The sequence below is a fragment of the Loxodonta africana genome, chromosome 4 (genome assembly GCF_030014295.1).
Source record: "Loxodonta africana isolate mLoxAfr1 chromosome 4, mLoxAfr1.hap2, whole genome shotgun sequence".
Lineage (NCBI taxonomy): Eukaryota > Metazoa > Chordata > Mammalia > Proboscidea > Elephantidae > Loxodonta > Loxodonta africana.
Genome location: NC_087345.1, coordinates 157,264,429 through 157,288,121, shown reverse-complemented (window position 1 = coordinate 157,288,121; position 23,693 = coordinate 157,264,429). Strand labels below are relative to the sequence as shown.

General features: G+C 37.6%; 1 protein-coding gene across 1 annotated transcript in view; it reads left to right on the top strand.

Annotated features, from left to right (window-relative positions):
* Window positions 1–23,693, top strand: part of CUBN (cubilin) — a gene marked incomplete at its 5' end in the record, with an annotated part of 354,010 nt that overhangs the window by 289,958 nt on the left and 40,359 nt on the right. The window contains 3 exons of the mRNA XM_003410564.3: window positions 9,726–9,926; window positions 12,077–12,206; window positions 15,451–15,668. Of these exons, the coding sequence (XP_003410612.3) occupies window positions 9,726–9,926; window positions 12,077–12,206; window positions 15,451–15,668 (549 nt within the window). The remainder of the gene's footprint in view (window positions 1–9,725; window positions 9,927–12,076; window positions 12,207–15,450; window positions 15,669–23,693) is intronic.

Genomic DNA, 23,693 nt, shown 5'->3' with positions numbered 1-23,693 from the left:
ATAGTGGATAAAACTGAAGAATTGCTCTCAAGGAAGGTCACAGCCTCATTGCAGGACCACTGACCTTTCCAACTGCCATACGTGGTAGGAACTGTTTCGGAGAGAACTCATTCAAATGATTAAGCATTTCTGAGCCCAAATACCAGCAGAGCAACTGTTGGCTTCAGCAGAGACTAGGATTACCAGTCTATTGTTTTGTGAGCTATTAGCACAAAGGGTGGAATTGGCAAGGGAAAGATGGGCTACCCTAGGCTGCATAATACTACAGGGAAACACGTTTGTCCATACGTTGTGCCACTGAACACTGACCACTGGCTAGGAAAGGTTTACTGGAAATTTGGGCAATTATACTGATTATTGAACCATGCACTGTGTTTTCTTTACTAGAAGGTTAAGAAGGTTCAGTGGCCCACTTTCCACTTAAATAAGTTGCTCTAAAAGTGTACTATGTTACCTTATGTTGGCATAAGTTTTTCTAGCCTTCTCATTATTATTACATTTCTAATACTAATCATTCTACAAGATTTTATAGAATATAGAACTACCGGCTTCTCGTCCTTTCTGTATAATCACCATTACAGTATAAAATTCCAATGAAATCCATCAAAAGACAGAGAAGAAATTTCCATTTGAACATTTAAAAGGCAGCTTTTTTCATTTCTGAATTTAACCTCAAGATCTTAACAGTATCTTCAAAAGTTAAAAAATAGAGAGTTAAATTCAAAATGTTCCTTTTGGTCAAAAATAAAACACCAGGAACAATCAAAAAAAAAAAAAAAAGGTGAGAGAGAAACTATTAATGCTGTGCTTATTTTGGAATTAACTAAAAAAAAATTTTTTTTGGAATTAGGTATTATTAAATAAATGGTTACTTCATTTTCCTAAATATTTAATGGGCTGAAAGTACATTTTTTTGCATTCTCATGATTCATGTGGCCAAGTAGACACCCCAAGCTGCTGGAGAAATTATAGATGCAGTTTTTTCACTTAATAGATAAAGAAACCAACTTTATATGGAAAGAAAAGAGGCCCCAATGAGCAAAGCATTATTGAAGAAAAAGAACAAAGTAGGAGAGGAGACCTCACACTACCTTATCTCAGAACCTACTATACAGCCACGGTAATGGAAACAGCCTTGTACTGGTACAAGGACAGACACATAGACCAATGGAATAGAATTGAGAACCCAGGTATAAATCTAATGATTTGGCTGATCTTTGACAAAGGACCAAAGTCCATTAAATGGGGAAAAGATAGTCTTTTTAACAAATGGTGCTAGCAAAACTGTATGTCCCTCTGTAAAAAAAAAAAAAATGAAATAAGACCCATAATTCACATCATACACAAAAATTAACTCAAAATGGATCAAAGACCTAAATACAAAACAAAAATGATAAAGATCACGGAAGAAAAAATAAGGACAATGCTGGGGGGCCCTAACACATTGCTAACCATGCGGAAACACTGGAAGAGAAACTGGATAATTGGGAGCACCTTTTTTTTTTTACACCATCACTAATGCTTATGTTCATCCAAAGACTTCACCGAAAGAGTAAAAACAGACCCTGTAGACTGGGAAAAAAATTGGCTACAACATGTTCAGCAAGGGTCTAAGCTCTAAAATCTAGAGTACTTCAACACCTCGATAACAAAAACACAAATAATCCAATTAGAAAATGAGTGAAGGATATGAACAAACACTTCACTAAAGAAGACACTCAGGCAGCTAACAGTCACATGAGGAACTGCTCACAATCATTAGCCATTTGAGAAATGCAAATCAAAAGTACAATGAGATACCATCTCACCCTCACATTACCAGCACTAATCAAAAAAGAAAAAGAAAATAGCAAACATTGGAGAGGTTACAGGGAGACTGGAACTCTTTTGTGGGAATGTAAAATGATACAGTCACTATGGAAAACAATATAGTGCCTCCTTAAAAAGCTAGAAATAGAAATACCATGCCATCCAGCAATCACACTCTTAGGAATATATCCTAGAGAAATAAGAGCTGTCACACGAATAGACATATGCATACCCATGTTCATTGCAGCATTATTCACAAGAGCAAAAAGATGGAAACAACCTAAGTGCCCATCAACAGATGAATGGATAAACAAATTACGATACATACACACAGTGGAATACTACTCAATGATAAAGACCAATGACAAATCCGAGAAACATCTCACAACACGGATGAATCTGGAGGGCATTATGCTGAGTGAAATAAGTCAATTACGAAAGGACAAATATTGTATGAGACCACTATTCTGGAAACCAAGAAAAGGTTTACACACAGAAAAAGAACATCTTTGATGGTTATGAGGGACAGGAGGGTTGGGGAGGGGAAATCACTAACTAGATAGTAGACAAATGTTAACTCTTGTGCAGGGAAAGACAACACACAATATAGGGGAAGTCAGCACAACTTGACCAAGGCAAAGTCATAGAAGCTTCCTAGATACATCCAAACACCTTGAAGGACCAAGTTCCTGGGGCTGAGGGCTGGGGACCATGGTCTCAGGGGACATCTGTGTCAAGAGGCATAACATAGTTCATAAAGAAAATGTTCTACATTCTACTTTGGTGAGTACTATCTAGGGTCTTAAAAGCTTGCAAGCAGCTCTCTAAGATACATCTATTGGTCCCATCATGTTTAGAGCAAAGGAGATGAAGAAAGCCAAAGACACAAGGAAAATATTCATCTAAAGGACTGATGCATCACATGAACCACAGCTTCCACCAGCCAAAGCCTAGAACTAGATGGTGCCCAGCTACCACCACTGACCACCCTGATAGGAATCACAAGAGAGTCCTAGACAGAGCTGCAGAAAAATGTAGAAAAAAATTCAAATTCCAAAAAAAAAAAAATCAAACTTACTGGTCTGACAGAGAGTGGAGGAACTCCCAGACTGTGGTCCCTAGACACCCTGCTAACTCAGAACGGAAGCCTCTCCTGAAGTCCACATTTCAGCCAAAGATTAGACAGGCCTATAAAACAAACAATAACACATGTGAGGAATGTGCTTCTTAGTTCAATCAAGTATATGAACCAAATGGGCAATACCTGCCCAACAGCAAAGGTGAGAAGGCAGGAAGGTACAGGAAAACTGGGTGAATAGACACAGAGAATCCAGGGTGAAAAGAGAAAGGGGGAGAGTGCTTACACTTTGTAGGGATTGCAACCAATGTCACAAAACAGTTTGTGCATAAATTTTTGAATGAAAAACTAATTTGTCATGTAAACTTTCACCTAAAACTAAAAAAAAAAAAAGATAAGTTACTTAGTAGACGAGGTCACCTAAGAAAAGACAATGCCTTGTATGTCTTCATTTTTCCATCTTTGAAATTGGGTAATAACACTGACTCACCTTGGTGATTTTTTTTTTTCACCTTGGTGATATCGAGGGGCTTAGAAATTCTTAACTAAAAAATCCTACATGTAAGCAAATTCTAAACTTATTTTTTGTCATATCCAGTTGATAATAATTGGGTTCTAGAGATAGATAGATGATAGATTAGATAGATAGAGAGACAGACAGACAGACAGAGAGGTAGATAGATAGATAGCTGCTATTGAACTTGTGGTTCACACGGTCCATTAGTCCTTTAGATGAATATTTTCCTTGTGTCTTTGGCTTTCTTCATTCTCCTTTGCTCCGAACGTAATGGAACCAATAGATGTATCTAAAATAGATGCTCACAAGCTTTTAAGACTCCAGACACTACTCACCAAAATAGAATGTAGCACATTTTCTTCATGGAGACATTACATACATCAGAACGAAACGTCACTCCTTCTTGCATAGCCTCCTTCACTATCACTATTGCTGAGGCTACTGTACCAATCCATCCCACCAAGGGCCTGCCTTGCTCTCATTGGCCCTCTATTTCACAAAACATGATGTCCTCCCCCAGTGGTAGATCCCTCTGATGACTTGTCCAAAGCAAGTGAGTCGGACAATGTTCTGTTGCAACACATAAGGTTTTCATTGGCTAATTTTTGGAAGTAGACTGCCAGGCCTTTCTTCCTAGTAAGTGGTAGTCTGAAGGCTCCAATGAAACTTGTCCATCTTGGGTGACCCTCCTGATATTTGAAATACAGGTAACATAGCTTCTAGGATCATAGCAACAATCAAGCCACCGTGGTATACCAAACTGACAGATGTGTGGGATGAGTGGTGGAGTAGCATGATGTAAATAAAACGAAGAGCACCAGAAGGGAATATAATTTCACTCATTCTCTGAGTTTAGAATTTGCTTAGACATAGGGTTTTTAAGTTAAAACCTCCAAGAGGAACAAGGCTAGAGTTTCAGAGCAGCCAGGTGAGAAGTTCCATCTGTTTGCCTGGATTCTCTTTATCTTAGATTTCCTGGTTTACAGGCTACATGTAATATAAAGCTAAAAGGAAAAAGTAGAGACCATTGAGTTCTGCCTGTTACTTATTTCACATTTCAACCCGTTTAATCTAAGTTAAAAAAAAAAAAAAGCTGAAGTGGCATTAGTCAACTTCTTACCATTTCTTCTCTTTGCTTTTTCAATTGTTTCTAAGGAATTCAAAATTTAGGTACATTTCAAAATGCATAATTTTAGAAAGAATTGGACAATGGTTCTATAGAAAGAGTTCCTATTGATATTTTATTCAAATTGCCAGAGCACTGCAGGAGATAGTTTCCTGTCTATTAGATTCCTTGCTTTCCTGTTACCAGCTGTACTCAAACTTGCTGTGTTGTAAGCCTTTGGCCATCAAACTGGAATTTAGTTCTATATTAAGACAAACTTCTCCTTCCCCCTAAATCATTCTTCCATTGCTACTCAGAGAAAAGTTAGACAGATAACAGATCCCAGTCATTGCTGGCCCCTAATTCAGGTACCTCTCCCTAGAACCCTCTTCCACTTTTACAATATAAAAATAATTCAACCAAAAGGATTTCTCTGTATCTCTTGTCTTCTCTAGCACTCTATGACTCTGAAGAGGAATTGCAGTCTGACTCTAAATTCTACAGGTTTTATTGTTTGTGGAGTTACTGATCCTTGGTTTCTTTTTAGTTCTATCAAAGTTCTTGGAATGATGATGGAATTCAGAATTGGACATTGCACTGTAATAGGACCTGAGAATGATATAATACAAAAAACTATATTTCAATACCTTGCATAGAACCTTACCCATTTAAAACAATAAAAATATTTTACACTTTTTTTGTAATGATGCAAAATAGTCATAAGAACAGATCATGGAAAATCATTTTATAGCTTAGGGATTTCAGCAGTAAACATACATTAAATCATTGACTGATCACAGAATTAAGAATGTCTGTAATCCACTGTCCCATGACATGGGCTCTACCCATACTGGATTACACCTCAACAGAAAGAAAACAAAAATCCTCACAACTGGACTAGTAAGCAGTATTGTGATAAACGGAGAAAACATTGATGTTGTCGAGGATTTCATTTTACTTGGATCTGCAATCAATGCCCATGGAAGCAGCAGTCAAGAAATCAAATGACCATATTGCATTGGGTAAATCTGCTGCAAAAGACCTCTTTAAAGTGTTAAAAAGCAAAGATTTCACTTTGAGGAGTAAAGTGTGCTTGACCCAAGCCGTGTTATTTTCAATCACTGCATATGCATGGAAAGCTGGACAATGAGTAAGGAAGATGGAAGAAGAATTGATGCATTTGAATTATCGCATTGGTGAAGAATATTGAATACATCATGGACAGCCAAAAAAACAAACAAATCTGCCCTGGAAGAAGTGCAGCCAGAATGCTACTTAGAAGCAAAGATGGCAAAACTTTGTCACATACTTTGAATATGTTTCTAGGAGGGGCCAGTCGCTAGAGAAAGACATCATGCTTGGTAAAGTACAGAAAAAAAAAAAACTGGTGTCATCGAAAGTAGAGGGTCAGCAAAAAAGAGGAAGACCCTCAACAAGATGGATTGATACAGTGGCTGCAACAAAGGGCTCAAACATAGCAACGATTGTGAGTATGGTGAAGGACCAGGCAGTGTTTTGTTCTGTTGTACTTAGGGTCACTATGAGTTGGAACTGACTCAGCAGCATTTAATAACAACAACCACAACACTCCTTGAGAAACTGTTTTTAAACTTTGACTAAGTTCTCTCCCTAGGGGATAGTCATTCCTAATTACATTTAAATTATACTCTATTTGAGAGTTTTATGTATATTTTGATTATTTATGAATTGGCTCCTCCATAATTATGGGAAAGTATTTAATATCATTATTTTCTCATGTGTGTGGTCTTATCACCAAGCATCTTCTCATTGAAGGACTGGATTAACATCTTCGGTTGAGGTGATATGTAGAGCTTGAGAACAACACGTGTGTGTGTACAATCACTTGATGCTCAATAACATTCTCATATACCATTTTGTGGCATATCACCTTGCCCACGCTGATATGTTCTTAGACTGTAGGTAATTTTATCAAATTCCGGCATTATATAGGTAGATGTTTGATATCTTATGGGAAAAAAATGGAAGAGCATCCTACCTTAAAGAATTGCCTACTGGTAAAAGATACAGGAATGTTTTAATACATGATGAAACTGGCCAAAAGTCTTAACTTTTACATTTACTGAATCAGGTTGTACCTATGAGCAGATTTGATATTCTATTGCCATGTAGAAAAAAATTATAAATCACCCCACAACTCCACCCATTTCCTCCCAGCACATATTCTTATTGTTGAACACAAGCCTTTTCTTGACAGTTACTAAGTTTTGATTGTGTCTCAAGATACCATTGCTATTTCATGGATGAACTTTCTGTAATTCAGCTATTCTATCTGTTTAATTAATTACTCCATAATAAAGAATACAGAAGTCTTTACCTTATGTTTTATATAACTTTTTCCATAATTTTCTAAGACAACCACCCTTTTAATAGTCTATATCACTAGGCCAACAACTTAAATGCTAGCTCTCTAATAATTAAAGGACGCGTGCCTGGCAGGCCATTGAAACTAATGTGGGAGCAACATATTTATCTAGCATGAGCACTATGTTCTTTCATTCTGTGATTTTCATTTCACAACTTTATACATTGTTGCTGGCCAAAGCTATTTCTATAATGAATGGATATATATACATATATTCAATACTCAAATCCATCTACTCTGCGTTTTTTAAAAATCTCAATAGAGCTTTTTGTGTCTTGAAGACACATGGAGGTTGTAACTTAGGTACATAATTTGGCCATATTCAAACCATGAATCAGAATTTAATCTATTTCTTTTTTCCCCTATTTTTCCCAACATTGTATTGCTTCTAATTGTATAATAAGGGCATTGAAGTTAAGTCTTTCACATTTTTAACTTTTAGGTTTATGCCCAGTTAGAAGCATTATATTCCAGGATTTTCAAAATAAGGGAACTCTTAGAGGTTAATTTAATAAATATATCTTGAATTAACACCTCATCATTTCTTCAAGCTGGATAGAAATTTAGCTAAGGTGGTACGTATGTTCCTAAAGGACTTAAATTTAAACTGTATAGATATTTTCCTATAACAATATCAATTTTCTCTAACATTATACTTACCCCAAAAAGAGGGTGTATTCTTTTATGTACATATATGTAAAAGATGAATAAGTCAAGATTCTTTTGGTTAAAAGTAATAGATTACTTCCAAGTTAGCTTAGGTACAAAGTAAAGTTTACAAGAAGGATGTTAGGTTATCTCAACTCCTTGAAGAAAGGGTTATGGGCTCCCAGGACAAGTGAAACCAGGAACAAGAATGCTTTTAAAACTCTCTTTTCCCCCTCTTTTGGATGCGTTCTGCTCGTTAACTTTATTTTCCTTTACTCTAGCCTGTTTAGTGACTTTCCTGGACTAATTTTGCAAATTACGTATTTTGTGTGTGGTCACTGAAGTCTCTGTTCAGATAGGTTAGTGGTTAGGTCATGATTAAACAGAGATTTACTAGACACCTGGAATCAATCAGTCTCCCAGTCTTTGCCAACGAGCTCTGTGTGCACATTGGGGCCCAACTTCAACACTCAGCCAGGCAGTTACAACTCTGACTTAGCTTTCCATTCCTGCTAGTGCAGAGACTTTCAGTCAGCCAGAGAAAAGTGCACGCAGCCTTCTCAGTCCTTATCTGAACAAGCGCAGAGACCTATGCATTCATGTGGCCTTCCAGAGTCCCAGGAATGTGTCAGAGTTTTTTTTAATCTTCTATGGACATCTCATTCATCAGCTTTTCCTTTCTGAAACTTCTTGGTTAGTCTATTGTTTGCCCCAACTGTTATGTACGTTTCAGGCGGCCTTGATGTTAAAACACTTGCCTGTAAATGTTTCTGACAAACACCCACCGAGGAGAGGCTTTTAGCACTGGGTGGGTTTTGAGTCAGCTCAAATAAAGACAATCCTTTTGGGTGGGGTCGTCTAGGGAACCACCAGACAAGTCAGATAATGACAGTTTGATGGGGGGAGACTTTAAAACGCTACAGCTCCATTCTGTTCCCTCTGATACGGGGGATGTAGACTATTATTTTGCAAGGCTACTGCTGAGATTGTGAGCAGGGGGTGGGCCCGGTGTAAATAAAAATGCCATAAAGCTAACTGTTCTTGTGGAGATCAACTGTTCTTCTTGAATAAACTCTTCCTGGTTTGCTGCAAACCTTTGCTTAATTTTTGGAGTTCTGAAAAAGTTTCTTTTGACCATTTTTGCCAGTTTTTAATTGCTTCTATGGAGGGTCAAATTTTGGAGGTCCTTACCTGCCGTTTTTGCTGACGTCCTCCATATGTTAGAATTTGATATATTCATTAAATACAATGAGTTTTCCTTAAATACAGTGTTTTAGAAGAATGCTTTAACCCTATGAAGACATTCATGATGTGTTACGTTAATAAAAATCAATTACAAAAGATTTTGCTGAGTATGATCCCAGTTATTTGTTAACAGTATATATTAACCTGTAAAGACAACTGGAGAGGTTATAGTAATAAAAGTCTTTTAATTTCTTATTTATTCTGTTTTGTATTTTTCTTATAAAACAAATATATATATATTTGTTTTATAATTGTGAAACAAAACAATGCTTTGTATTTTTAAATCACTAAACCCTTAAGCTAATATTGTTTGTATGAACATTTATAATGGTAGTTAAATAATCATTAAGGAATTTCTAATCATCTCTGCATGATAGGAGCCCCATAACTGTACAAAAACTTCAAGTCAAAGCAGGGTTTCTCAATTTTGTTCCAACTGACATTTGGGGCCAGATGACTTTTGCTGCAGTGGAGGAGGGTGGTCTGGGCACTGCCGGATGTTTAGGAGCGTCTCTCGTCTGCTGATTACATGCCTGCAGCATCCCCAAGTTGTAACAAATAAGACAAAAAAATACACTCAGATGTTGCAAAATGTGTCCTGGGAGACAAAATTACTCCCAGTTTTTAGGCACTGAGTTAAAGAAGCCATTTCATAAAGGAAAAAAAAAATCTGCATTATTTCAAAACGAGATTTATTTACTGTCGAGTTCTACTTGTTTTCTTATACCAGTCATTTCCTAACTAGGGTAAACCTCATTCCATCAGGAAACAAAGGTAAATATTCACTTACTAAAACATCCCTTGATTCTCAGTTTAATTTCTGTATCAAATGCATGAATCTTCATTACATTAGTGGTTTAATGTATGCATCATAAAGTTGTTTCTGATTATAACGTTGGTTGTTCCACGCTTTGTACAGCTCGCTCAGCCATTGCAGGCAGTTGTGCCAATGATGGACTGCATATCATTAGAGGTTACAGCTTATCTTCCTCACCGATTGCTACCCTGTGTGGTGAGGAGACCCTGGCTCCTATCTCCACCTCTGGTCCAATGCTACTTAACTTCTACTCTAATGCACACATCACAGACTTTGGATTCAAGTTTTCATATAGGATAACCTGTGAGTAGCCATAATGATGTAATTTGGCATTTTCTTTTTCTTCCTTATCTATCTACTTATTTATTATTTTTTGATGTGTGTGTAATTCATATAAGGAGATTTATTTGTGATTCATATTATCACCAACTTGAATCTTCAGAAGACTTTAAGAAAAAAAATTTCATTAGGTGACTGATTCAAAAATCTTTAGACAATTTCCCTTAAAAATAAGGGGGGGGGTGTGAACTTTGGCTAGAACTACTGTTTTGAAAATAAGATGGAGAACCAAGGTATTTATTTGGATAATGAGGTGCAAATGAACATCACTGCTATCTTTAGTTGTATGTACATTACGCATGGTATCTTTTTGGCATGGATTATCCAGATACCTGTTTCCCTTCCCCAAGGCACTTTGCTAATGTGAAAATCAATAGAAGAGAATATCTGTATGATTTTCCCTTAGGGAAGGATTTTTCCTTTCTTTTTAATAATGTGCAAAAAGCATAAGACCTAAAGAAAATGAAATGTGTGCAACTACGTTGTAATGTAAAAATTCGATGTATCAAAGTTAAAGTGAAGAGAAAGCCACAAACTGGCTAAAAATCATTGTAGCTACCAAGATCTTTTTATTCTTATAGACAATTTGATCTATGTGTATTTGGTATAATAAGATTGCATTTCCCTATTTTGAATAGGTAGTTGTTTTCTCTCCTTTAATAAACTTTTTTGCTTAGTTTGCTGACAACATTTTTACCACATCATCCCAACTTCAGTGAAATGGGCACCCATATCCTGCAAAATCTTTATTTTGCATCATCTTTACTTGACCAAACCCATTGCTAAAGATAGAATGTTAAAAAGTTTTCTTCCAAACAAATCGCTGTTCCCATCAGCAGAGAAGACTTGAAATGTTCATTTACTCCTGAAGAAAACTTTTGTAATTCATATACATTAGCTGCTATCTGAATCCTGACCCTCAGCATTTGTAAAGTATGAGTATGTATGCTTTTATAGGTTTATTGGCACAAACAATAGGTTTGAGCAAATAACATTTCTTTCCCCAAGTTATTGTATAGAGAAGGATTGCCTTTTTTTTTTTTAACTCTTTTTATGCAATTGCTACTTCGAAGATTTAAACTCTGCTTCACATTCTTCTAACTTTTTATCCCTTATTTTCCTAAAACAATGCATGCAAGTTTCAACATATCTATTACAAGATTCTCATTTAAAGAGTATAGTTTTTATTAAGACTTCACATCTTTACAATGTGCAAATTTGGAGTTATTTAAGCATTGGTAAGCTTTCAGAGACCACATGATTGCATACAAATGACATAGAGCCGTGTCTACGTAAACCTGACATTTAATCCACTACAGATGTGGCCAGGGGTCTGAGCACATGTATACTTATGGGCATATGGAGAATAGCTTTCCCTGCAAAGTGGGCTGAGCGGAGACCACGATAATATAAAGAACCTTAAATGGCAGCCACAATTTGTTTCTGATTTCTAACAGATGTAAATGGATACATCCATAGATGTGGAAATAGTGTCAAAGTATGCCAACCTCACTATAATTTTGAAGTTGTAATATAAAATAAACAAAGCCCTTCCTCACTGCACAGATCGGAGCACTTTGTACGTTAAGGACACATTTTGATCCTCCTTCAATGTAGACCAAGGAATAATGAGGCATTTTAAATTGTTTATAATCTGGCTTTATGATATTTTTATGGCTGTCATTTTCTTGACTAATAGCAGTAACTAAGGGCTCTGAGCTGTTGATTTCTGGAGTCAGGATGGGGAGCGGGCCTGTCTCTCATGCTTGTTGAAGACTAATAATACAAATTTGGACAAGTGTAGCTCTTCCTGGTCTCGCAACTCAATGGAAATACACAGGACCTGAGAATTAACGTATTTGACTCCACAGACGGAACCAAACCTGGAGGTACCAAAATGATTTCCAGGATTTCACTTGATAAAATTCTATCCTTAACAGAGGAGATTTGAATCTCAGAGTTATTTATAAACACAGTGACGGGATGTTTGAGTTGCTTTAAGAAAAATAAGTATTATCTCTCCTGTAGAAAAAAACAATAGTATAGAATATTTCAGAACTATCTTTCTACACGTAATAACTATTTTCTGCATATTCTCTTGTCTTCCATTGCAGCCTGTGGTGGTGTGTTCAACCTCTCCATTGGAATCATCCGGAGTCCCGCCTATTCGTACTCAAACTACCCTAACAATATGTACTGTTTGTATGTCATCACCGTTAGAGATGACAGAGTGATTCAAATCAAGTACGTAGGAAAAATTGACCTGCTTAATAAAAATCTTTTCAGCTCTATTCACAGAAAAGATATTCATTTACCGATAGAGAGCATTGATTCTCCTCAGAGGTCTGTCTATAAGGGAATCCAGAGGAAGGGGAGCAAGGCTTCTGCATAGCAGTAGGAAACTAGGAAACTGGCTTTCTACCCTCTGCAAGCAAATAGCTAAAGGGAAAGAACAGGCACTCCACCAGTTAAAATTTTTGTCATAATGTTCCCTTAGTTGCAATGGTGCTTCATATAATGGTTTGAAATCAAAGTGGGCAGCAAAGGCAAGAGAATGAAGTCTTCAGTTGTTGGGCATTTGTTGTATACAAGGAACTTGAATTAACACTTATTATCTTAATTAATTCTTTAAAAAGTCACGTAAGGTATATATTAATTTCTCGTTTCACCAACGAGAAAACTGAGGCTCAGAGACATCAAAATGAAAGAACACACACACAGCTAAACAAAGAGTTAAAATTTGAATCCGTGTTAGGTTTCCTCCAAAGATCATGTCCTTTCTGTTTCCCTATCTGTCTCTCAAATGATTCCCTTCTAACTACTTAAGAAATTTTTCTTTGTTCTTGTATCAGAACACATTTAAATTGGTTCTGTAAGAGATATCAGACATTCTTGCTAAAATTCTTCTCCTAATCCTACTTACCCCCAATTAAGGGAATGCAACCTCTGGCTCTCAGAGTGGTAAACAAAGCTCAAGACTGCTTTCATCTATGACAACATCTTTCTAATTCTGTTTCAGCGATACGCAGCATGGTATGGAAAACTCTGGAGGTCGAGATAGTTCATGGCACTATAGGATAGAAGCCTGAGGGGCTGGGACCACACCTCCTTCCCCTCCCCAATACATTTATGATCACTTTCTGCCCTAAACATTATAAACTCTCTGCAGTTTACCTCTAAGGGCCTCATACATCAAGTGGGGCCTTAGACTGTGAGACAGGTCTCGGCATGCCTGGTTTGGTTATGCATCGGTAAGTGGTCTTTTGTTTGGACCTTCAAGAAAATTGCAGATCCCACCTGGGCTATTTGTAAGGAAACAGTTCGTCCAAAAAAGCCCTGTAAATTCCAGGGACAAAAGAACAAACAAAAACAGCCAGACGGCTAGAAGGTCTATGAAGGGATCATCGGCCCAGGAATGGGAATATAAGCTCTTGCCATTTGCTGCTGGCACAGGGTTTATTTCTGGCGTGTGTAAGATTATAGTTGCTATATATATACATTGCTATACACACACATATATTTTATATATATGTATATTTATATATATTGCTGTGTAGTTGTGTGCTGTTGAGTTGATTCTGACTCATAGTGACCCCATAGTACAGAGTAGAATTACCCCATAGGGTTTCCAAGGCTGTAATCTTTACAGAAGCAGATCACCAAGTCTTTTCTCCCAGGAAGCCTCTGGTGGATTCAAACCACTGACCTTCCAGTTAGCAGCTGAGTGCCTAACTGTTGTGCCATCAGGGCTCTCCTTTTATTTATTTTTTAATGTATATGTATATATGTGTGTACATACAGCTATTGTTCTGCTTAAAAAAAATTTTTTTTTTAATCTTCTTTTACAAGACCATTAAGTGTTACATGTGGTAAAAAAAAAAAAAAAAATTTATTTTGATCTTCATCATCAGTTTGAAAAAAATCAACCAACAAATATCTGATTGATAAAAATCAACAGATCTTTTTTCTTAAGGTCCTGAAATGGAAGTATGCATTTTAATCATTAGATATTTTGAAAATCATTCCATATTATGTATTAATTATTCCAGCTTGTAAAAAAAAAAAAAAAAAAAACTGAGAAAGCAGAAGAACATACAAAAATGAGGAAAGGGTATAAAGGAATTTATACAACTTTTTGAAAGAAAATACACTGTAATAAACACCACCATAAAATCCAGAAGAAAACATATGTAGAAAACCTTGCTTGTTTGAGAGTTTCTTGAAATGACAAATGACATTTTTCCTTACTTGATATAGTTATAACTTGAATAGCTACTTAAAATGATAAAGCATAAGGCCAAGGTTAAAATGCGATGTTGGACCACATAGGAAAATTCGGGGACATATCTGTCAAGGCAGGTTATAAATGGTAACAAACACCCCCAAGGCACAGTAGTTTAACTCAATATGTTCATTTCTCACTCATGCTATGTGTCCAGTGGGGCCTGGCAAGGAAGCTCTGCTCATGGTGGTCACTCAGAGACCCAGGCTCATGGAAGTTTAATTTCTCCTGGTGCTTCCATGATTATCACTGCAGAGGAAGGGAATGTGGCAAATCAAGTAGTAGTTTTTAAAACTTGTTCCAAAAAGAAATACTTATGACTTTTGCTCACATTTCACTGACCAAAGCACGTCTTATGGTCATGTCAAACCTGAAAGACTGTTCAGAAGTGTAATCCTACCAAGTGCCGGGAAGGCAGAGAGCTGGTGATATGCGGAGAGGTGTCAGTGGCTACCACAAGAACTTATGTGTGAATTTCCTGTTATAGCAATGAAATGCGACTCAAGGCAATTGAGCTGATTCTTCTCTACTATTAGTGTTATATATTATTATCTTTTATGAGAAACAACTTATTTCATATTCCTGGTTTTCAAAATCATAATAACAACCATAACTTTAATTTTTAAAGCATCTACTATATGCCCGATACCACAGTTTTGTTTTTTACTTATTATTTCACTGAATCTTATTATAACCCTCATTTTAAAAACAGGAAAACAGAGATTGAGGGAGAGAAAATTGATCTATGATTATTCTAAAGCCAGGACTTAATCCATTCTGTCATATTAGCTCTCTTCCCATAAATAAAGAGTAATAGTACCACTTTATCTTTCCAAATAACGAGGGAGCAGAGTACACGCCATATTTTTTTAATGAGACTGACAAATAATGTGTTGCTTAAGTGATAAACCTTGATTTCAAATGGACTTAATGTGTCCGAGGCTGCAAACTTCTTGTGGTCTAAGATTATATCTTACTCATCTTTATATCCCTAGCTCCGATCACAGTTTTCTAGGTACACAAAGTTTTTTGACCAGACTTTTGAATTGGTCAATAGTTTATTGTTTTTAATATTCCTTATTAAGTGAAGCTTGGATTTTCTATTTTTAGTCATTGCTTTGTCTCCCACCCCCACCCGAGAACAAAAGGTACAATTTAATAATATCCAAATGGAGAACAGCAGTTTTAACAAGGTGTATTTCACAGGTTCAATGATTTTGATGTGGTTCCCTCCGCCTTCTGCTCCCAAGACTACCTGGCAATTTATGATGGTTCTAACGTCAGTGATCCCCTTCTTGGCAAATTCTGTGGCTCCAACCTTCCGCCAAATGTTAAAAGCAGCAATAACAGTTTGCTCCTGGTGTTCAAGACAGATTCATTTCAAACAGCAAGAGGCTGGAGGGTGTCTTTCCGACAGACATTGGGTAAGAATTTTGGACACATAGTTCTGTTTTTCATGACTGTGACCTACCTTTCTGCTTTCTTTTCTTTTCTTTTCTTACTTGACTACAGCTGCTTTTCATTTAAGCTTAGAGATATATGTCATGTAAAGTCATGGCTTTACAAAGTATGTGTGATATCTTTTGATTAAAAAAAAAAAAAATCATTCAACAAACCTACCCCTCCAGCATACAAAGGCAAATGGTGTCCACATGACCACTTCAAGTGAGCCATATGCCTCATATCACCTGTGAAAGTAGTAGAATCAAAAAAACAAACCCGCTGCCTCAAGTTGATTCTGACTCATGGAGATGCCATATATTATGGGGTAGAACTGCTCCATAGGGTTTTTTGGCTGAAATCTTTATAGAAGCAGATCTCCAGGCCTTTCATTCACAGCTGCTACATGGATTCAAACCATCAACCTTCAGGTTAATAGACGAGCACAGACCATTTGCAATGGAAGTATTAGAAGTTGAGCCTAAAGGCAGGCAAGGGCCAGATCAAGAGATGGCTCCATGCCTGCATTAACTTTATCCTTAAAGTGATAAAGACCATTGGAGAATTTTAAGCAAACCATAGCCAGACTTGCCTTCTAGAAAGGTCTCTGTGGTAGCAGGGTAAAGGAAGGCCCAAGGAACCCCAAGACCCAAAAAGGAGAAAGTTTATTACAGAAACCTGGCTGGGAGGTGTTGAAGGCTTGGACTGACACAGTGGGCATGAAAATAGAGGGAAGGGTAGAAATCTCAAAGATATGCAGGAAATAATACATTGAAAATAGAGTGTTTGGAACTTTATGATACATTACATGAGGACACAAGGTGAGGATGACTTTATGGATCACTTGTTGGATTGGTGCTTTAGGAAGCTAAGGTTTGGAAGGAGGCGTTATATTCAGTTTGGAGAGCCTGTGAGATATCTAAAAGGAGCTATGTTGGAGGCAGTTGGAACTTGAGAAGTAATTTCGGCTGGAGATAATCTGAGAGTCATTAGTAGAGATGGCAGGTAAAGCTAGGCCTGAGGATAAATTGAAAATTGTGCACTGGTTTATTCCAATTGCATGTGAAAAAACAATTATCTGCACAAACTTAACGCCAAACTTTAAATTATCTAACATAAAAGATAGTTACTCGATTCCCTGTTTATTCATACTAGTAGTGCGTAGCCACTAAACAACAACAACAAAAAAAACCCAATGCCGTCTAGTCGATTCCATAGCAACTCTACAGGACAGAATAGAAGTGCTCCATAGAGTTTCCAAGAAGCCCCTGGTGGATTTGATCTGCAAACCTTTTGGTTAGCAGCCATAACACTTAACCACTATGCCACCAGGGTTTCCAGAGTGTAGCCACAGTCTGAGATAATTTGTATTTGACTTTGGAAGATGTTTTGATTCTTCTATTTGAGTATAGATCTGATTACTCTTCTGAAAACTGACAGCTCTTCACACAAACTACCCTATGAAGATTCAGAAAGAACTGGGATGTTTTCTAGCATGCTAAGCCTGACATACTTTTCAAACTCTTTTTTTTCTCTTTATCTCATGCTATGGATAAGCTTCATCTCTCTGTCTGGTACAAAGCAGAACCTACCTTAAACTTCTTTACATTTGGTGTGTTATCTTTTTCATGCATTTCTTGAGGGACACAATTAGACATTTGTGTTTTGAAGGCTTCCCAATAAACCTCAGGCATTGTGACAAATTGTATTAGAAAAATCAGTTTGCTACCTACCTACTTAGCTGTATCAGTAATAACTTGGAAGCAAGTCTCACAGGCAGACAAGAGGGTGTTACCTTAAAAGAATTGGCTAAGTGAAGTAGCATACAAAACACAGAAGGATCTTTTGAAAGAAAAACTAATTTTCCTTTGGAGATTTTTTGCACAAAAGAACTCATAGATTCTTGCCTTTAGCACAGACTCTAGAATTAAATGGCATATGCTTGCATTTGATCTTGCTACCTGCTTTCAAATTGTTTTCCTTCTTCTTAATATATTCTCAGAATCCCTGCATGGTACAAACAGTCAACATGCTTGGCTGCTAACAGAAAGGTTAGTAGTTCGATACTACCCAGAGGTACCTTGGAAGAAAGGCCCAGAAATCTACTTCTGAAAAATCAGCCATGGAAAACCCTGATACACATGGGGCCACCAGGAGTCAGAATCAGCTTGGCCGCAACTGGTTATTTATTTATTTATTTTTAACGTATTTCACATGACCATTCAAAGAGTTGTCTTAAAAGCTCTCCACACTTGTCATCTGCATGAAGCTTCCCAAATTAACCAGTGTTCCTTAGCTCCCTTAAAGTAATTTGTTTTCTGAGCTAGAGAGGAGACATTTTTAGGCTTCTTGTGATTTTTCTGAAATCTCACAGAAGGAAAACCTTGCACTGTCAGAAGCATTGTCCGTGTGTGAGTCATTGAACGCTTACAGTCGATGGCTGTTTTCCTCTGATCACAGAGAAACGTTTAAGCGTAGAGATCAGAGATGGAATCCCATTACTTGCCAGTGTGGCACTACCACAGTTTTTTGTGGTGATGACTTTCATCTCCTCTTCATTTGTATAAATGCCATGGGCCACTTGGAAATACTTAAGAAGTAATTGTTAACTGTAACTTTTAACTGAAAACCTAAGTATTATAATATTTTATCATTTTGATGTTACAGACCTTTCAGTGCCTCACATAAATCTCCTGGTCATTATGTATACCTTTTTTTAATTTTGTTTGGTTTGGTTTTTATCATTTATGGTGAGAGAAGGGGAAACCCTGGTGGGTAGTGGTTAAGAGCTATGGCTGCTAACCAAAGGGTTGGCAGTTTGAATCCACCAGGAGCTCTTTGGAAACTCTATGGGGCAGTTCTACTCAGTCCTACAGGGTCGCTATGAGTCGGAATCGATTTAATGGCACTGGGTTTGGTTTTTGGGTTTGGTATGGTGAGAGAAAGAGGAGGAAACAATAGAAGTAGGTTTAATTCTAGAGTGTGTAGAACCTTTTAGTTAGTGACCTGGATAAAGCACTTTGGCTTGGCTAACAGGGTGTATGGCCTTTCTTCTCCCTCTCATCCTTTAAAACTGCCCTGCCTTCCCTGTCAAGAGAGGGAAAGCAACTTCATGGCAGCTGCTCAGGTTTTCGTGTAAGAGGAAAAGGTTGGACCAAGAGCAAATTTTAGTTTCCAAGACCGTCAGTTTAGTCTGGAAAACACTATCGTCACTGAGTAAATAATTGGAGTGACGTGGAAACCATTTTAGTCTGTGACATTTCAGTATAGTTACATCTTGACCGGGCAGTGCAAATAAGTAAGTACTCAGCTACTAACCATGAAAGTTGGTGGTTCAAACCCACCCAGAGGCACTTCAGAAGACAGGCCTGGAGATCTGCTTCTGAGAGGTCACAGCCTTGAAAACGCCATGGAGCAGTTCTACTCTGCATACACGGGATCTCCATGAGTCTGAATGGGTTCGTCAGTAACTAACAGCAACAACAACATCTTGACTAAACGCTAAATTGATTTTTGCAAATTTATGTATATCTATATTTGGCAATAGGTTACATACATCTGCTTCCATTTTTCAAAAGTTTGTAAAGAGCCAAACTTACATAATTATGTGATTACTAGGTAAACTCCTTTATAAATGGTTATATTTGTGTTGCTAGCAGGTCAGAGTAAATTTTCAGGAAATATCCTTTAGTTTTTTGCTAATTACTAAATATGTAGTGAAATTGGGTCTCCTTTCATGGAACTTCTGCTATTAAGGGGCCAAGTGCAATGGATTTAAGGTAGGAGAAAGCAAAAACAGGCAATTCACAGAAGCTAGTATCTTCCTGTAATGTAAATTTGCTTTTCCCTTTTCCCCCATACAATCCAACACTAAATGAATAATTGATCCTAAGTGACTGATAACCAGCGAAGTGATAATACTGGACTTCAGGGATCTGTGAAACTGAAATTATCTTCAAATCTCTGCACAGTTTTCTGGAGGGAGTGCATAGCTTTTATCAGATTGTTAGTGGTGTATGTGATCGCATAAAGTTTAAAAAGCCGTCGGCTCTGAGGATTTGGTTGAAGTGGGCATGCTCCACAGAGCTGAACTGACGCTTATGCACACGACGCTTATAAAGACCCTTTATTCTATTAACTTCTGCTAGTTCAGACTCTGCCACTCTCTTACCACCAGGGTCAGCTTCAGCCATGACTATGCTTCTGTGTAACTCATCAAACATTCCGCAAGTTGCAAACGTGTTTTTAACCATAAAATCCTCCAGTTCGCCTCACTGGACTGGTCTCATGCCAGAGGGTTAACTCAGTCGGTCTATTCATGAGACACACTCATCACAGTATCACCAGACTTCTAGACGTAGGATTAGATGCGGGATTTAAATAAATGTATTTACTGTGCAGTGCCATCATCCTGTGATTTCTTTCTAAAATAATGTATTTTGTAACACTTTAGCAAATTTTCAGTGTGAAAACCTGAACTTGGCCCAGTTAGGTAGAAGGTTTGTAGGCATATGGATCAGTGAGTTGCCAAGGAGAGAGTGAACAGTGACCCCTGCAGGAGAACGTGTCCTAGAAGGACAAGGCTGCCTCCAGGAGGAGCAGACATTGTTAAGGATAAGGCAATGACAGTGACTACTGGTTCAGTTCCCCTAAGGCTGTAAATACTGGAAGAACGACTCAAAGTTCCCAGGCCTCCACACCCTACATACTAGGATTAGGGTCACTGCCTTTCTCCACCTGGGGTAGATGCCATATGGAGAAAGAGTCAGGTGGCATTAAGGTCAGACTTAGAGACCTTTGCTGTGAGACAAAGACAAAAATACCAAAGTACATGTTTTAACAAGGATAAAGCAAATCATAATGCAACAAAGGTGGAAACATAGCAAAACAGGTAAAGCTGGCGATCAGGAATCAGGTGGGCATCATCCAATTGATTCATTATTTTATTGCCTAGTTATATGGCTTTGAAAAAGTCCTGTAACATTTCTGACCTCAGATTTTATCTACTAAAATAAAAAACCAGAGAGCATTGTGCTGAGTGAAATAAGTCAATCATAAAAGAACAAATACTGTATGAGACCACTATTATAAAAACTCATGAAAAGATTTGCACACAGAAACAATCTTTGGTGCTTACTAGAGAGGGGACTGGTGAGAAGGGAAAAACGCTAACTAGACAATAGATAAGTTGTAACTTTGGTGAAGGGTAAGAGAGTACACAGTACTGGGGAAGTCAGCACAACCTGACCAAGGCAAGGTCATGGAAGCTTCATAGACACAATCGAACTCCCATAGGGAGTGAGTTACTGAGCTGAGGGCTGGGGACTGGGGTCTTGGTGGACATCTAGCTCAACAGGTATAACATTTTGTAAGGAAAATATTCTATATCCTACTTTGGTGAGTGGTGTCTGGGGTTTTAAAAGCTTGTGAGCAGCCATCTAAGATACTCCACTGATGCCATGCCATCTGGAGCAAGGGAGAATGAAGAAAACCAAAGACACAAGGGAAAGATTAGTCCAAAGGACTAATGGAACACAAGACCACAGCCTCCACCAGACTGAGTCCAGCACAACTGAATGGTGCCTGGCTACCACCACTGACTGCTGTGACAGAGATCACAATAGAGAGTCCCGGACAGAGTTGAAGAAAAATGTAGAACAAAATTCAAAGTCACAGAAAAAGACCAGACTTACTGGTCTGACAGAGCCTGGAGAAACCCCAGGAGTATGGCCCCAGAACACCTTTTTAACTCAATACTGAAGCCGCTCCTGAGGTTCACCCTTCAGCCAAAGATTAGACAGGCCCATAAAACAAAATGAGACTAAATGGGCACACCAGCCCGGAGGGCAAGGACTAGAAGGTAGGAGGAGACAGGAAATCCAGTGATTGGGAACCCAAGGTTGAGAAGGGGAGAGTGTTAACACATCATGGCGTTGGCAACCAATGTCACAAAATGATATGTGTATTAATTGTTCAATGAGAAACTAATTTGCTCCGTTAACCTTTCTCTAAAGTATAATTTAAAAAAAATTAAAATTTATTTGAAATACTACCACTGTGTTTTAACAATACAATGAGGATTAAATAGATAATTCCTGTAAAGTATCTTATATGTCAAGGACAAAGATTGTATGTATTAGAAAGTAATATTGAAATCCAGAACTTCTATAAGCTGCATGACCTGCCCCAGCCTATCTCCAAGATGTGGGGTGTGGCAGGGGTCATCACTGTCAATAGGACCTCTTCACAGTGCAATGATTTCTTGTTCTTTCTTACCCAATTTGCACTGAAATCTAACCATCAGACTCTAAAGTATGTGTTATAACTAGAATCTGAAATCAAAAGTTAAATTCTGATTAAATCCTAAGGCCTTACATAGACCTAGCACATAATTGTTACCCCATCAATATTAGCTAAATAAATGAATGAAAGAATCAGTAGATAAATTAAATCTGCTTCATAATTATGTTACATTATAATATAGATAAATATACCATGTGTTATCCATTATATCCAGATTAGCCTCATTCTCAAAATTCAATCCTGGTACACATAATTCAGCTATTACATAGAGTAGTAAACTGGATGACTTTCATCCTCAGAGAATTAGGAATCCTGGACCAGACTCAACATTTGAGGCCACGTGTGCCTGGTCTCTGGATTTTTACCTGTTCCCTTAACATCTGAAAAATGTCCTCAAACATGTTTAAAGAAGACATTTGAGAGTGGTGAGAGGAAGTTGAGGAAGTTGAACAAGGGTTCACTTGTGAGAGGGGACAGGGAAAGAAGGAAAGGGAGACAGAGAAGGCTAGAGAGACTCTGGGGACACAAAGTTGGAAAATACAGTCACAAAAACACATTGGCTTCAGACTAAAGCTGCTAATTATTTTTAAGTTTCACAGTTTTTGTGTTCGAACATTGAGAGGCATTCTAAAAATAAAAGAATGAGCTTGTAAACATTCAATGACGTTAATTGTATGTGTGTGTTCGTCTCTGCACTTCTTAGCAGGCCGATGTTAGCTGCAGATCCAAACGACTTTTAGAAATACAAGTACGATAAGATAGTTGAATTATAATTGAGTAATTTTATAAACCATCGCCCACATAACTCAGTTTAGCAATACTGGGAGTATTACTTGAAAGCAACCAAAAAAATGACGTTTTTCTGTTCTCTTAATGTCATCACTCTGTCTGATGAAGTCTGAGAATGAGACAAGCTGAAACTGTAAACCCATTTGCAAAAAACTAGACTAAGCTTATTTCCGCCCTTTTTAAGCTTTGTAACTTTCACTGGTGATTAGACTTCCCTTGGGAGAGGATGCCAATGGCAAGGTTATCTGCAGTTTATTCTTTGTGGGTTTTATTGTAAAGGGTCTTTTTTTGCTGAGCTGAGAATGTGGGAATGGGATAAAGAAACCAACGAATGCTTAGTTCACCAAGACCTTACAAAAGCAAATAGACAGGAGTTAAATTCCTTATCAGCAAGGAGAAAGGAAAGGTTTTCATTAGAACGTTTTACCCTCAGAGTCTACGCCTCCTAGAATGACCAGATTGCTGACCCTGGTCTTGAAGGGTAGGACTGGCCTTGAGAAAATAAAGCCAGATGGTACTGTGGAGACAAAACTAAGTGATAAAACTGGGTGAGTGGTAAGTTATAAGATAACACTTTGAAAAACATTCAAGTGAAAAAGAAACGGGAAGCAGTTATTTTCCGTAACCTAAGCCACACCAGCCAGTCCTCCCCAAAGTACAATCCAATTTTGTCTCAGATAACTGGACTTTTTGGGTTAAATTATTTATAACCAAAGATTCCCTGTAATAATCATGTCCGTATTCAGATCAGCTTGACTTTAATGCAGTATTCTCAGGAGCGTAAAAGCAAAATAATCTGGTCAGCAATATACATTTTTAAATATTCTTTGATTGCAAATCAACTGTTTAGAAACCTAACATTATTAGAGCTGTAAACCTGTGATCTTCTCATCGTTCTAATACATGAAGAGTTTGTT